The 17572-nt window shown below is 36.8% G+C and overlaps 1 protein-coding gene across 1 annotated transcript in view; it reads right to left on the minus strand.

Moving 5' to 3' along the window:
• Positions 1-246: 246 nt before the first annotated feature.
• GTF2E1 (general transcription factor IIE subunit 1) overlaps positions 247-17572 on the minus strand; it is a 37714-nt gene continuing 20388 nt past the window's right edge. Inside the window, 3 exon segments of the mRNA XM_047791323.1 lie at positions 247-1972; positions 6840-7081; positions 13350-13551. Of these exon segments, the coding sequence (XP_047647279.1) occupies positions 1548-1972; positions 6840-7081; positions 13350-13551 (869 nt within the window). The 3' untranslated portion in view covers positions 247-1547.

A 17572-nucleotide genomic window follows, 5' to 3' on the forward strand; every position in this document is an offset into this window, starting at 1 on the left:
TTTAATGAACTTATTTCTAAATTATGAAATGTTCAGAAACAATGTTTAATAGCCCCATCTGCACAAGGTACATACATAAAAGTCATTCTTAAAGCAACTTACTGCCAGATAAAGTTTAGACCACATATAGTTGCGTCTACTTGACCAGTAAGAGAAAAAATTCTGAAACATTTTTTTAAAATGGGAAGAGTATTAATTTTAATTATGCTCCAAGATATTACAGAGCTAGAAATTAACGAATTTCAGTCAGTATAAAATAGATTTATTGTAATAGTCAGTAATACAACCCAGGTAAATGAAACATTACTTTATACAAGGCTCAGATGTTCTAAAATCTATCTTAATTTTACACATGTACTATAAAATGATAAATACTTAAAAATTACAATGCAAGGGAAAATATTACAAAAAATACAATAGTTATAGACCCTTGTATGAAAGATCTTTAAAGTTCTGCCTTAGGGAATAATACCATGCTACATATCAGAAACAAAAATAAACTATTTTCCTTGAGGTGACAATATACTGGATGCACTCTAAAATACAATCCCTACAAGACTCAAGAGAGACAAAGAAGGTCCTCAATGATGCTGAGAGGAACAAAAAAACAAAAAAAGAGAGAGAGAGAGGAGTAATCAACTGTTATATGCTGATTCCTACTGGAATGGCCTCTAAACAAGTTATAGCACTGTGAAAGAATGGAAAAAGCAGGGTACTGGTCTCAGTTTTACATAAGGATTCAGCACAAACTCAGGCAATTCTAAAAGGTACTGTTCCCAAGGCTCCTCACTCTTCAACCCTTTACATGGACTCTTTATCCTAAGTGCATGTTTTTTCTCTAATTTCTTCCTAAGGGCTTACCAAACACACTTTCAGTTTTCTATTATCCCATATACAAACCAAAAGGCATTTAGCAAACTAATAGAATCTCTCAGTAAAGTCACTTCTAAGGACACAAATTTTTGTTTAGATAACATCAAGATATTTAGACAGAGCCGTCCCTCTTCCACATACACTCCCACCTCCCCTTAAGCATTGACTCCATCCTCGATCGTGAGGCAATATGAAGCTTTAAGATTTTTTTTCCTTCATCAATGATTTGCCTGTTGACAAGTTGCTTGGTTGGTAGCAATATCAGGAGCTGTTTGGAATGCTTGGTCAGAATAGATAAAAAGGAGGTGATCAGTGAATTGCTGTAACATGTCATAGTGGGCTTCTACAAGCAGATAGGAAGAATTTACTTTATAGACTCCACACATTTATTTCAGAAGAAAGAAAATGTGTCTTAAAAAGGAAAGGAAAAAGATTAGATGAGGAAATACAGCAAAATATTAACACTGTAGTAATAGGGAAGGGAATGCTTATAGCCAACCTACCTTGTGGGGAAGTTTCTGGCATAAAAATCAAACTTTCCCATCATTCTTTGTGCAAGATTAAAAGCTGCTTTACATCAAGAGGGACAGAAAGCCACTTAAATAGTTTTCTTCAAAGGTAGGGAATTTTTTTTTGAAATGAGCATTAGAGAAAGGAGGAAAAGGAGGGAAAGCTCACTCAAAGAGGTCCTCAAACATGCGTTGTCCCATTGCTATGTATGCTTCCTTCTCCTCTGGTGTCATCTGGGCCACCAGCTCTGGCTTCTGGCTCACTTCGCTGTAGGAGAACGGACGGCCAGCCACCATGACAATGGGGTCATCTGCTACTTCCTCAAATTCATCCTCCTCCTCATCCTCTTCCCCATGATGTGCAGCCACAGCTGCCGGTCGGGGTGGGGAGTCGTCATCTGACTCACTGGTCTCACTCTCAGAGTCACTACCATTGGCAGTGGTCACAGGAGCAGCCGCCCCCACTGAGCCTGCTACGGCAGAGGGGGTCTTCTTCTCATGAATGAGCAGTGCTCGCATGACTTCCTCATTGTCGTCTGGCCCTGCACGGCCTTCCTCATGCTCCTGAAATGAGTCTATATCTATGCCACCTGGAAGGAAAAAACCAGAAAGTCAAAACCTTAAATATAAAAAGCACTCCTTTATAACTAACACAGTATTTTAATATGTTATATTTAAATATAGGATAATACAAAATAACAAAGACTTCAGTGATTCCATTTTTTGAGCTACTTACTGTCCATATGATAGTCAAAATGTTTCTTACAAACTAGAACTTAAGTAGCATAATGGTTAAGTACAGTTGACCCTTGAACAATGTGGATTTGAACTTTGCAGGCTCCACTTATACATGTTTTTTTTTTTTTCCCCTAATATAAGTACTAGTAGTACACGTTCTGTGGTTGTCTGAACCATGGAGATGCAGGAAACCATGGAAATAAGTTATACTCAGATTAAGCCCTGCATTGTTCAAGGGTCAACTGTACATGGATTTTAAGAGGTATATAGCTTGGATCTGAATCCTAGTTCTTCCACATGCAAGATGTAACACTCTAGGCAAGTTATTTAGTCTCTAAACTTCGATACCTCTTTCTATAAAATGGGATGATAAAAGCTTCTAGGGCTCTCAATCAGGACATATGAAATAACGTCTATGAAGGGCCAAGTTTGTAGGCGGCATAATAGGAAATCAAAACATGGCTCTTCATCTTTTTCAGAGTCCTGCATTATCTGGAACTCCTCCTGCCCACCTACTTCTTGCTCATCCTGCCCTAGTCACAGTGGCCTCCACAGTATTCCTTGTACACACCATATGCATTCTGACCTCAGGGCTTTGCACTGCCTGTTTCCTTTTCCTGGGATATTTTCCATCTAGGTATCCATACTCTCTTACAATCTCTCATGACCTTACTCAAATTTCACTTTCTTTTAATTCACCCCTACCCCTATATTCTCAATGCTCTATTTTTCCCTATAGCATTTATTTTCTAACATAGTAATTTATGTCTATTATCTTTGTCACCTACTCTCCACAGATGTAGGTCCACCACAATAGATATTTACCTTTTTATTCAGTAATATATCCCACGCACCCAGAATAGTCCCTATCGCTTGTTAGGTACTGAATAAATATTTGATGAATGACTGAATAAATGGCAGTTTTATTTTCCTGAGGCAAATTAAGTGTACTTTGATCTCTTTATCTAGGAATCTAGTAAGAAATGAAACTTCTCCCACCACACACCTTCTATTATCTTTTGTGTATATTATGGATGAAATTTAAGAAAAACACAATACAAACATAATGCCATTTAAAATATATAAAAGAGGAGCTCCCGTCGTGGCGCAGTGGTTAATGAATCCAACTAGGAACCATGAGGTTGCGGGTTCGATCCCTGCCCTTGCTCAGTGGGTTAACGATCCGGAGTTGTCGTGAGCTGTGGTGTAGGTTGCAGACACGGCTCAGATCCGCGTTGCTGTGGCTCTGGCGTAGGCCAGTGGCTACAGCTCGGATTAGACCCCTAGCCTGGGAACCTCCATATGCCGCGGGAGCGGCCCAAGAAATAGCAAAAAGACAAAACAAACAAACAAAACAAAACAAAAAACAAACAAATGAAAAAAAAAAACCAAAGACTTAAAATATATAAAAGAATTATCGAAGTTCCCATGTGGTGCAGTGGGTTAAGGATCTGGTGTTACTGTAGCTGTGGCTCAGGCTGCAACTGAAGCACAGGTTCTATCCCTGGCCCAGGAACTTCCACATGCTATGGGTGTGATAAAAAACAAACATATATTTATTTATTTATATATTTTAATATAAGGATAACTTTACATAATTATAATGTTTTATATAATTATATATATAATTTATATATTATAGAAATATATATATATATATATATATAAAATTAAAAGTGTTGATTGAAACCTGACTCCTTGGTTCAATTCCTAACATTTATTAGCCATATGATTTTGGCCAAGTTACTTCATCTTTTTCTGCTTCCATTTTCTCAAGTACAAAAAAGAGTAAAATAGTATCTATCTCACTGTATTACTGTGGGTATTAAGTGAATATTTGTGAGGGCCTGGAACTTAGTGTTATCTATTATCATTATCAAAAGAAGACTCAGAAATGACCAATTCTGGCCATGGATGAAGTGAAAGCATTTTCTCATTAAAACATCAGAATGAATTAACTGTAACCCTGGACACTTTAGAAAATATAAAAGCCCTGAGATGAGATATTGGGCAGATAAGAGAGGGAAAGGGAAACAGGAATTGAGAAGTTAAAAGTTTAAGTCAGAGAAAACAGGTTTTTGATAACATGAATGTAAAAGTGATCAAAATCTAACTATTTTAAAACACTGCCAAAAGCTGAACTTCCTCCTTAGAGCTCTTATTGCCAAGCAGTACTACAAGAGGAAAAAGAGATGAGGAATGTATACAAGTCTCTCAGGCTTACATGCTTCTAAAATAATTTTCCAAATAGCTTAACATTACCAACACAGGATTTTGATTAATGTTTAAAGTTAATATAAAATTATGGGAAAAGGAATTTAATTCTGTAAACTGAATGAAGTCATATCTAAAAGATTTCTGACAAGGGTCTAGAGAGGCTTCAGAAAAAAAGGAATTGTTCTGTTATAGATGAAGACAGAAGACGAAAAAATAAGGATAAATGAACAAATCTCTAGATGATAAAGTAGAAACATTAGTTCTAGGAACAATCTTATTTCATAGATTTATAAATTACAAAGAAGATATATACTGAGAAACTGTCAAGTTCACTGATGATGCTAAGCAATTCTGGGTGCTTAAAGGCCAAACCAATAGCAAAAAACAAACAAAAACACAGGAAAAGCTGAAGCTTGTGTAAATGGGCAGAAATGTGGCAGATCTATTTCAATACTGGCAAGTGTAAGAAAACCTGCCTACAGGGAAAAAAAATCGAAAATATACTGAACAACCTGATCCAAGCTATCAGATAAAGGGCAGAAAAGAGTTTAAAAAAAAAAAAATCCTTGCACATATTTCTAAAGATGTTGGCTTTTTGGGTTTTTTTTTGTCACACCTATGGCATGTGGAAATTCCCGGGCCAGGGAGTGACAACCCTGGATCCTTAACCCACTGAGCCACAAGAGAACTCCCTAAAGTTGTTGGTCTTAATATGTTTCCAGAACCAAAGCAACGAACAAAGTGTCAAGTAAAAATTAGCAGGATGTTTGAAATAAAATTCAAATCATTAATGATAAATCCATGCATGAATAACATGTATTGTTCTGGTCACTAAGTCTCAAGTAAAGTATATTGTAATTTGAGACAGTCAAAAGGCGATTAAAATTAAAACGAAAACTGTGGAGGTGGTTTGGGGGAAAAGAACTATTAATATGGAAAGCAGAATCAAAAAGAATTAGAACTTTCAGTATAATAATGAGGACATGATTGAAGTCTAATAAAATTCTGAAAGATATTAAAATAACTTCAAGTCTGAAGAATATTAAGTGCAGGACAAATAAGACTCACTTCACACAGTCACTGGATAGAGACTATTCATTTATCATAAAACCTAATGAAGACAAATCTAGACATAACAGCATATCCTTTTATACACAGAAGGGAACTGGGTAGACTTGTTTAAAGCCCTTATGATTCAAATTCTATCATTCTAGGAATTATAAACATTGGATGTTAAGCTTACAAGCCAAACTGTATGTAATACTGGCTAACAATAGTTTTATTTTATTCAAGTTTGTTCCCAAATTCAAAGGACAAAAGGGCTTGCTTGGTTGCTTCAAGAACAGTAAGAAGCCAAGTTAGGGAAATCAAGCCTATTAAATAGTTGACAGCCTAACTACTATGTAATCTAAAACAAATGAATCAAAATAATTAAACATCATAGCCAAGCTAACCAGTGGGAAGCAGGGAGAGTGAAGTAGGATTGCCAAGGAAAACTTTTTTCTGGTTGGAATTAAAACACCAAAGAGAATCACATTAGAGCTATTACCTGCTTTTACCATCACTATCCAATTCCACACTATTTGTACAACTCCTAGCATACACAGTAAAGAAATACTAATTATGAAGGGAAAAGAATTTAGAAAAAAAGTAAAAAAAACAAGTAGTTTTTAGTTACTGATGATTCTTATGATTCTTTAGCATTAAAGAACCAGAATTTATGTGATGTTAGTAATGATACATAACCTAGGAATAAAGACACAAAGACTCCAATGCTCATAAAATCTAACTGGAGGTACAGAATCCTTGTCTCACCTGTTTCCCAATTTCTGACTAATATTTGTCCAGATTTAGCCTTCCATTTCCCACATAGTCCTAAACCATGATCACACGGTCTCTGCATCTAGTAACTTGAGACTAAGATTTAAAAAGTAAAATCACGCAGTTCTCAAACTTCTGATTATTATGCAATTCTTAACCCTTCAGAGCTCATAGAGATTTCTAAAATATTCTAGTACAAAGTTCTGCAAATCTTGTCATTTACTCATGTGGTATCTTTTTATATATTTCAAGAAGCACAATTTGATATTTATGAGGAGACAACATAAAAAACATTTGGATGAGTGTATAGTTATGGCTCCCAATTCAAAGAAATGAAAAAGTATGTAAGTTGGGTCAACAGAACATTAAAGAGGTGAATGTGCCCACTTTAAACACAAGAGCATTTTCTCAAGAAATTAAGATAAAGAAATGACAATTCCTCAAATCTAAAAATGGAGATTTAAAAAGCTGTTATTTCAACTAGGTTGAAGAATAACACAAGTGTAATGGTTGGTTTTAATGCTTATTGCTCAATTTCTTACGTCCTGCTATAATGCAGTTATAAAACAGATACGATGGATTTCCAATAAAACTAAGAATAGCCCAGGGAACTTCCTACTAAGTCAAGTTCATTTTCTACTGAACCCAAGACATATCCATTTTACTGACTTTTACTCTTACCTTCCTTCATCTCTTCAGAGGTATAAGCCCCTTGGACAGTGCTCTCTCTTAGCCAAATAGGTCTCTCTTTGGCAGATTTCCCCTCCAGCGAGGCTCGGTGAAGATCTTCTTGGTCATCCATGTTAATGACAACATTCTGAGTGTATAAGTCCTCATAAGAGGGGCCCTTGGTGGCCCATGCTTCCCGATGGTGCCCACCTGCCAGGCCAGCAGCTCCAGCAGTAGTTGCTGCACGGTCCTTGCTATATAAAAAGATCAGAGGAGGAAGGAAGAAGAAAACTTAAAGTTCCGGTGCCAGAAAAGAAGAGCAGCTGGGGAAGCAGTTACTGATATATTACACATAAATGCTATCTAGCAATCATGCACATATGCTTTAATAATTCTGAGAATCTGTTCTTACTTCTCAAGGTGAAAGTTACATGGGTTTGAAGAAAACATTATTTTTTGGTCATACCCACTGCATGTGTACCTTCCTAGGCCAGGGATCAAACCCAAGCTACAGAAGCAACTGGAGCCACTAAAGTGGTGATGCTGGATCCTTAACTGGCTGCACCACAAGGGAACACTGAACCCATCATATTTATACTTAAATCACTCAAACACTGAATCCTCTGGTCTATATAAATGACTGAAATTGTATAGATTAAGACATTTTTAATAAATCTACTTAGAGAGAGGGAAAAATGATAGAGTGACAAAATCCACTTAAAGACACTCATCTGAGGAGTTCCCATCATGGCTCAGTGGTTAACGAATCCAACTAGGAACCATAAGGTTGCAGGTTTGATCCCTGGCCTTGCTCAGTGGGTTAAGGGTCCAGCGTTGCCGTGAGCTGTAGTGTAGTTCACAGACAAGGCTCACATCCCGCTGGCTCTGGCGTAAGCCGAAGGCTGCAGCTCTGACTAGACCCCTAGCCTGGGAACCTCCATATGCCACAGGTGCAGCTCTAGAAAAGACAAAAAAAAAAAAAAAAAGACATTCGTCTGATAAAAAAATCTCTCCCAGTAATCTTCCAAAAAACCCACAAAATACATGTTTTATATATATATATATATATATATATATATATATATATATATATATATATATATATGGGGTTTTTTTGTTGTTGTTTTTTTGGTCTTTTCTAGGGCTGCACCTGCAGCATATGGAGGTTCCCAGGCTAGGGGTGGAATTGGAGCTGTAGCCGCTGGCATATGCCAGAGCCACGGCAATACGAGATCCAAGCTGTGTCTGTGACCTACACCACAGTTCACGGCAATGCTGGGTCCTTAACCCACTGAGCGAGGCCAGGGATCGAACTCACAACCTCATCGTTCCTAGTCGGATTCGTTAACCACTGAGCCACAACAGGAATTCCCATGTGCAATTTTAAAAAGCATCCTCTCAGCTCAACCCAGAAGAATTTAAAGTAGTTCTGTGGGCTTTTCTCTTTCTTCTGTGTTCTGAGAAGCTAGAAAAGGGTAATATAAAGCCAAACTTCAATTCTGAATTAATGTTCTTCTGCTACTTACCAAATAAGGCAAATCTTTATGCACAGATTAGCCTCTTTTCTATCAAGTTTTATCTTGTCATCTCTTCACCTACTATCCTGACCCTCCATATCCAGCTCCAAGCATTATTTCTACCCCACAGTAACCATGATCTATTTCTGTCTATTTTGTTTTGTTTTTTTACCTCTACTACCCATAATCTTAGTCTGTTCCAGGCCAGAAAATTTTTATCTTTCTCTGGTCACTTAATGTTTCCTCAACTCTACAAGTTAAAGTCATCAATCTTTTTGCTGCTCCCTGTTTTATCTGCTTGTCTCGCTTTTAATCTGCTCTACATTCTTTTGAATATACCTGATTTTCTGTGTCTGAGCTCACGTCTCATCTTTCTCTGTGCGCTTTTTGCATCAACTTCTATGCATGATTTTCCCTGTTTAGACTGCTTTGTTTTATTCCATCAACTATCTCCATGTTTCAGGAACTGCCTGTTCATTTAGTGCCATCTCTGTACCTTTCTTCAAATCTTTTGCTGCGTTCCTTTCCATGTCTATTGACTGATTCTCTTGGCCCCGTATTTCTCCTTTACTTCTTTTCCATGGATCCTAGACTCTCTCCCATATAGTACCCTATCCCATTTTCAGCCTACACAATACTTCTTCATTTGTCTTTAAATTCTATACCACTTCTCATTCTCTCAGAAGCCATTCACTATTTTTCCTTCTCTTTGGTTCTACTTCATTTCTGCTTACTCCATTGTTCTTCATTTCTTCTTTGGCCCAGTTCTATCTACCTGGGTTTTCTGTCTCATGTCTAGTTGAGATTTCTCTGATATATACATATCACTCCATGTATCTGATGGGCCCACTACATCTTTCCCTGAGAAAACTGTTTCTGATCATTCTCTGGAGGTCATCTTGGGTTTATCCCATCCCTCTTGTTCTGCCTCTGGATATTTACAGGCCCACTGCCACTTTTCCTATCCAAAAAATGTATCCAGTTGTCCAGACCATGCTGATCTGCTCATTTAATCTGTGCCTTCCAACTATCGCCTATAGCTGTACCCAGGGCTGCTTTGTCAATCATTCTTTCCTATAGCCTCTTTATCAGTTAATTACTCACCCACTTTGAATCTAAGCCTAAGAAGTATCTCTCTGTACCCAATCTATCTATTTGTCTTGCTGTATTTTAAAGTCTTATACAACAGTTAAAAACTGGTTTCTATGTTTTATTCCTTTCTGCGTTCATCTAATGTTATTTTTTGCATTACTTACCATGTTTGTCTCAATTTAATCCATACCTGTCCCTAGTCATTCTTTTTCTATCTTCCATGTTGTCTTCTGAAAGACTGTGTTGCTGCCTTCACTATAATATGACTCTGCTTACTCTGGTGTAAGGTGTCTTTTTGAATTCTGGGCTCCCTCCAGCACTCGGTTTTCTCTTCTCTCTTGTCCTGATTTGTCTCCTCATGTTTCTGTACTCACTCTATATTCTGAATTTCTTCTCTCTCACCCAGTTTTCTCCTTGACTCCTTTTAATTTTTCCTCTATTTTCAACCAATGTCCTTATCTTGTTGTGCTAAGCCTGTCCTATATGCCTTCCTGCCCCCACATTTATCTCCCTGAGCTACCCAGATGATTTTTATGTCTCTCTCCACCCACTCAATGTTTCTTTAGCTCTGACCTGGCCAACTACATCCTGTCCTTATCTGTCTCTCCATTATCCAGAATCTTAAATGATTCACTCACTCTTTCTGAAGCTATTGTTTCTGTATCATCTTGAACACATAGTTTTCATCTATGCTATATCTTTAGCATTAACTCTGAAGACTATCTTCTGAAGGTTAGCAAGTGTTCAATACTTTGAGTAAAGAAAAAGAACAGAGAAAAAGAATAGGATAATTCAAATAAATGTAAGCACAAGACTGCTTTTTAAAAGTCTTGTTTTCACTACTCCATTATAGAAACTCAAAATTGGTTTTATTCCAGTATGAGGCAGGAAATATTTGACCACAAGCGAAACATATTTTTTAATTTGGAAGAGGTTTTTTAAAGATACTTTTAACTATGGAGAGTTGACTACATAGATTTTATTTCTACCTTCACCACAGATACAGTCAAACCATTGCAAATGTGACACTAAAGAAAATTTAGATGAGTGACACCAGAGTTCACTCTTTCTGCATATTTAAATTTCTTCTGCGGAGAGAATGTACACATTTTAAAGATGACAAAATTGACAATTTAATTTTCAATCTTTACATTATTTAAGAAATCTTAGAATTTTTAAAAGATATAATTCTTATTCAGAGGTGAGGGAGGAATATTATTTCAAAACTAAAATTTAAAGATCTTTAAGGTGAGTAATAAATAAGAGATGATGGGATAAGGGGAGGTTACTGGCAAGGAATTCCATTTAATAAAGATAAGAAGACTTTAAATACCCAATGGGTTGACTTGCTAAAATGCTGGAACTGTCCATCAGCTCTTGGGTTAAATCCACTGACAGTTCTACAGAGGCAGCCTCCCGTTCCTGTTCTAGGGATAAGCTAGCATTGAATTGGTTACAGATTAGTAACCAAACAATCATGGCACTTATTAAAAAAAAAATCAATGAATTGCTATTGGCTATGAGTTCCCATACCATTACCACTCTATGACGTTTCTTTTTCTTGTACTGGGGGAGGATGGCTATTACAGAAATGTTGTTCTCTGAAACGGAGCCTATAGTACAGAAAGGCTAAATTAATACCACTTCCAGGGTGTTATCTCAAAGCAAGGGAACTTGTCAAATGCTTAATGAGGTCATATCAGTCAGCTGACACCTTCTAACCTAGCTCTAGTGGTCTTTCTCCTGACCATGTAGAAGCTTCTGTACTTTGTTCAAGCTGGAAGCTCCAGGTATACCATTCTATCTTTCTTGCCTGCCTCCATTCCCCCCTTTTGTCTTAGTGACCATGCTGTTAAGTAGCCTCTTTCTTGATTAGTTTATTTCCTGTATTTCTTTATTCCTTGAGTCACCATCATTCTTAACAAGAAGCAGACAACTTGATATAGTGAGCTGCTGTTGAGCCTCTGGCATTGCTCAGACTTATCTCCAGCATGGAGTGAGGGATACTTAAGTAAAGATCCTGGAATGTAAAGTGCACTGTAGTAGGTACAGAACAACAGAGGTGGTATGCCAGTGATGGTGGTGAATGCATGCTATTGTAGAGGGCAAGGATCTTAATAAACAAGAGGATAACTATAGTTATAAGGAGGAAACACAAGTATAATTCATAAATAGTATTATACTGTATAGAAAGCAGTCAGAAAAAATGTTGAAAACACACTTCGATATAAAATAACTCATGAGTTTAGAAATATATATATTTGCATAAAATCAATTCCCTCACAGAAATTTCTATGTTAGAGTTACAGTATTACTTAAACGGACAGAAAAATATATAAAAAATAAATCCTTGATAAGAGACCAATGACCAATAAGAAACTTTAAAATATAAATTCTGGATAAGAGACCAATGACTAACAGGAAAAAAATTAAGATAACTTTAAAAATTTGAGGCTATCTGTAATGTGGATGATATTAATTGCCTATCAATTATGGCTCCTCTCCTTTGCTTATTGTTCCAAAGGACTCTGGGACCTTCCTCAGTCCTAGGAAGTAAACCTTAACTAGTCTAAGCATCAATCATGTGATCTCATTTCCTTTGTGAGATGCTGGTTTAGAAATAAGCATATAAAGCAATTCTGGTCAGAGAGACATTGGGGGATACAGTAGGATGAAGACAGCCCTCTGAGAAAGCTTTCTTTCATCTGAAAATAGGACACAAGGAAGGGATGGTTCCATTTTCTGCACTTGAACATCTTAATCTACATGTGATATCTAGAAAGACAGGGCTGTATTAGGCTTGCTCCACTCCTGGTCCCAAGAGGACAACCAGTAGACTAATAAGTTCAGCAGAGTAAACATGGAACAAATCTAAATAGATCCCTGAGGATATAACTGAGCTGTGAAATTCTGAATTATGCTACCTCAGGACTTCTGGTCATGCTAGATTTTTCTTACTGTTCAAGCTCCTTTAATTAGTTTTCACAGATAAAGGCATCCTAAATGACACAGATACTAGAAAAAATTTTTCACAATAACCTGCCTAGATATAAAACTTTGTGTAAAACTAGAATGTTTTTAACCACCAAAAAGAAACTCATTGTGCTCAGAACTATCCAGAACTGGTATTTCTGCAACATCAGTGCTAGAGGGCACAAAACACTAAGAGTGCTCCCCAAATCTATACCATTACAACTAGACTACTGGGTTCTATGGAAGGAAGTAGATGCTATGAACGCTAAGCACTCAGACTGACACCAGGAAGAAAGAAAAAGGGTAAAATAGGAGAGCACTCTGTGACCTCAATTCTCATTTATGCTTTTTAAAGCAGAATATAAAACACTTTTATGGCTTGGCAAAACTAAGGCTGCCTGTGCAATTCAAACATCAGTGTACGTTGATAAAAAAGTACCACAGTAAGAAGCACTAACCCATAGGTAATACTTAGTATACTTCACTTTCAAGAAAGTTGCACTGAAACCTAAGGAAGGCAAGAAACGTGTGGTTAATATCCTTTAAAAACAAACAAGAAAAGCGAATGCTGTGTATTCCTTAAAGAACTTCAGGCTTTGGAATTCATGAGGAAAATTCAGATATCCTCAAGAAGCACAACCAATTTAGGACTAGCTAACAATTGCCTGAGTTGCAACAGGCCAAGCAGATTGAGTACTTAAAGTCAAACCTGACTATTTAAAGATTTTTGCCTAAGGCCCACACTGTTCTGCATTCAATACAAATTTCATCACAGGCACAAGTTAGTAAGACTAGTGTGATAGCACTTAGAATCCATGTAACCTTACATTTTTAGTCTCCTGATAAATTGCTTACCCAACCCAGCTCTCCAAAGTACAAGCAGTTAAAGCAAGGGCAAGCTGAAAAGTGTTCTTGATAAAAGCACAGGGCCTACACTCACCTCTGTTTTAGGGCTGGTATTTCTGTGGGTTCTGGTTCAAGTATTTCATAGGCCAAGTTCACATCCTCTGTCTCCCGAAGCAAAGCATAAATGGGCTCAATTTGTTCATTAAACCTTGCCAAAAGTGTGCGTGCATCTTTTTTGGGCATTGCTGATTCATCTTCTTCTACCTCTGTATGGCAAAAAGTACAGCGGAAAGTTCCTATAAAGAAAACAAAAGTCTCAGGCCAGGGAAGAGAAATTCTCAAGACTAGGCTTTGGCAAACCATTTTTATCTGTTTTTATCCACTCCTTCTCTAACATTTTATGATTAAAACTTTCAAGACTATGGAAAAGACGGAAGAATTTTACCGTGAACATCCTTGTGGCCACTGAGGTTCTACAACTACTATTTTCCTATGTTTGATTTATCACATATCTATCCATCTATCATTTTTTGAAACATTTCAAAGTAATTTCGACCCTAACAGCAGCACAGCAGATTTTGATCACATTTGTAACATATTTATACTATTTTAACTAAAAGCCAGATTTTTTTTTTTTTTTTACAGCTTACCACTGAAACCTGTATACTTTCCCAACAGTTTTCCTTTTGCACATTACACATTTGAGTCTACATTATGGGGAAAGCCAAATAAATACCTAAAACCAAAAGTCTCTGGTCATCCTATACATTGTCACAAAGCTATTCCTTCAAACTTATTAACTGTATCTAAACAAATTCAACCAATCCATTTCCAAAATGAAAGTGTAAGAAGACTTTATTGTTCTTACTTCTATATCCTTCACATTCAACTTGTAATTAAACTGTGGAAACTCCTTAGAAACATCTGAGATTTTTCACTTCTACGATTATTTTACTAATCTGGGCCCCTGTTACTTAGCCTGGAATTTAGCTTCCTAAATTGGTCATGGAACGTTTAGGCTATCTCTCTCCAGTTCCCAGTTTCCTTGCCACATGATTATCATCTCATTCCCCTGCTCTGAAGTCTATCTGAAAGTTTTAAAGTTCAAATCATCAAATCTAAATTTCTCATGTTAATATTCAAGACCCTGTATAACTTGATCCAAAAATACCATAACCCAAACATAGTCCTTTGTTTGTCAAGTAAATTCAAACATTTAAGAGACAACATAATAGACATTAAAATGCATTTAATTTGTATAGTGCTTTGTTTCTAAAATACTTCCGTGTATACTTTTGTCTTTATACCAACCTGTTAAATGACGTCAGAACTGAAGATCTGAGTTTTGTGATTTGTCCAAAGACACAGAGCCAATAAGAGAAAAGCAGTAACAGCAGCTATTATATACTGAGTGCTTACTAGTATCACAAGTATCATCAATCATCTGAGGATGGTATTATTATTGTTCACTTATATCTGTAAAAATACTGAGGTTCTAAAGAGTTAAGTAATTTGCTCAAGATAGTATCACTACTAGTTGGAAGTGAGAGCAGGATTCAAACCCAATCTATTATGCTAAAACTCACACTCAATCATTATTTAACATCACTAGCCCCTCTTAGATCTCCAGTTTGGTTCTTACTCCCAGTGCCAGGGATATGCATTTTCCTTTCTAACTCAATTAATCCAAGGGATTAAAAGAGATCACACAAGTACTTAGTGTCTGGCACACAGTAAGTATGCAAACGTTTCGTTTTTAAAAGCCCAAATATATTATTGATACAAAACCCACCCTCAATCCCTCTTCTCCCAATAAGAAATACACAAACTAGACATCTCTGCTTCAATATTAACACTAGATTCTACTGATACATTTCAAACTGAGTACGTTTCTTTACTGTCTCTCACACATAAACAACCAATAAGATGTAAATTCTGTTTATACAGCCTGTATAATCACTCTTAATTCATCTTCCTGCTATATATATGCTACCTCATCTTTTACATCTATTCCAAATAAGTAAGAAAGAAAGCAGTCTCTGATAGCTAGGAAGTGGCCCAGTACTCATACCTAGGCCATGATGCTTTTCTGTCAGTCTTACAGATCACCAATATCAGATAAGGTCCTCTGAGACCATGATGGAATTGAAACAAAAGCAAGCCAGTATGAGTCTGTATGAACACGGACAAAAGTAAGGTCCCTGTATAACCACACACACAAAAAAACATCCCAGCTAACAGGAGTGATTGCTGCTTCCTTACCAATTATAGTTTTAGCCTCACCCTGGTCTTCTCACCATAGGATAAGATTTATTAAGACAGCCAATAATAGAATTATCCTCAGTTCTTGACAGTATTTAATCCACAGCAAAATTCCCACCAATTCCCTGAATCCTTCCCAAAATTACTTAACAAAAGTTGAAATTCTCTAAGTTTGCCCATCACATACTTGCTGACACACCCCATGGTTCCCTATGGTATGTGGCTTCCTTGCTGCACAAAGCATAAACACACCCAATTTTGTTTGCCATGGGCATGTACCTGATGGTGTTTAACTAATGGGCATTAAGATACAGATCCTGGCTTAACTGAACAAGGATACTATTTACTAAAATAAAGAGGAAGAACAAGTTTTGTTTACTTTGTGGGAGAAAGATACAGAGTTGCTGTAGATAGGTGAATCCATGTTGCTCAGTGGCCATCAAAATGTTGGAAGCCAACTTACTACAACTGCTTAGAGCTCAAGAGTGGAATTTGAGATTAGAAATTTTGATGTGAGAATCAACAATGTATGATGGTAACTGAAAACATACACTAGATCAGAGTATCCAGGGATTAAGGAGAGTGAGAAGCGTAGGCAGACAAGGTATAAACCCAAGGAAAGAAGAATCCTTGAGAGATAGAAATGGTACAACCAGAAGGATAGGATGGTGTTTCAAGGAGGAAATGATATAGTGCTATTTTTCCAAGGTCAACAAGAATTGAAAACCAGGTTTTATATTTAGTGATAAAGGGTAATTAGAGATCTTGGCTAGAGAAGTTTTGGTTTGCATAGGCTCTTAGTTTGCTTAAGCTCTTAGTTTTCTCTTAACTATTCCAAGCTACCTCAATTTCTTCTCTTCATCAGAAATATAAAGAATATAAACCATGTGGTACTTAAAACATAAGTCATACACAGGCATACCTCAGAGATATTGTGGCTCTGGTTCCAAATCACAATAAAGCAAGTAATGCAATAAAGTGAGTCACAAATTTTTTGGTTTCCCAGTGCATATAAAAGTTATGTTTACAATATACTGTAGTCTATTAAGTGTGCAACAGCATTAAATCTAGGAAAGCAATGTACATAACTTGATTGGAAAATGTTTTTTTTGCTTAAAAATGGTAACCATCATCTAAGCCTTCAGCAAACTGTAGTAGCATCAAAGATCACTGAACACAAATCACCAGAGCAAATACAAAGATAACAAAAAGCTTGAAATATTTCGAGAATTATCAAAATATGAGACATAAAATGAGCAAATACTAAATGGCTTCAACAGACTTGCTCAACGCAGAGTTGCCACAAACTTTGTTTAAAAAAAAGGAAAGAAAGCAATTATCTGTGAAATGCAATAAAGCAAGCACGATAAAAGGCGGTATCCCTGTAAAGTAAGGTCTAACACCTCTCAAATACCTGCTGAATTAAAAAACATTGATGCGGGACTTGTATTGACTATTCAAAGATGAGCACCTACAGAGACCGTCAAGGAGAACTAGAGAATACTGCAAAAGAAAAGCTACCGAGTTTAGTAGTTTTCAGGGTTTTTGTTTTTGGGGGTTTTTTTTTGGTGGCTGCGCCTGCAGCATGAGCAAGACCCTGGGCTGGGGATCAAACCCTTGCCCCTGCAGTGATGATGCTGGACCTTTAACTTGCTGCACCACAAGAGAACTCCTCAAATTATTTTTAAAGGAAGAAATCCCACTCAAGTGAAAAAGTACCCAATACATAAACATAAAAGCAAGTGCTCTAAAGGAAAAAAAAAGCAAGTGCCTGATTGAAGCACAGAAAGACAGCTAAGCAAAGGGCAACATTATAATTCTCATTATATCTTCAAAGCATTACAAATTGGTCTCCTCAAAGTGTACCAGGCACACTTTGCCGTGGAGCCTTTGTAATCGCAGTTCCCTCTTCCTGGAATGCTCTTCCTCCAGAGTTAAACTGCTAATCTCATAACTTACTTTAAACCTTCATTCAAAAGCCACATCTGTGAGGGCTTCCAAGGCCAACATTACCTAAAATTTCAACACTGTTTTGTCCTCCCTTTCTTTTTCCTT

This window comes from Phacochoerus africanus, chromosome 1 (genome assembly GCF_016906955.1).
Source record: "Phacochoerus africanus isolate WHEZ1 chromosome 1, ROS_Pafr_v1, whole genome shotgun sequence".
NCBI classification, from domain to species: Eukaryota; Metazoa; Chordata; class Mammalia; order Artiodactyla; family Suidae; genus Phacochoerus; species Phacochoerus africanus.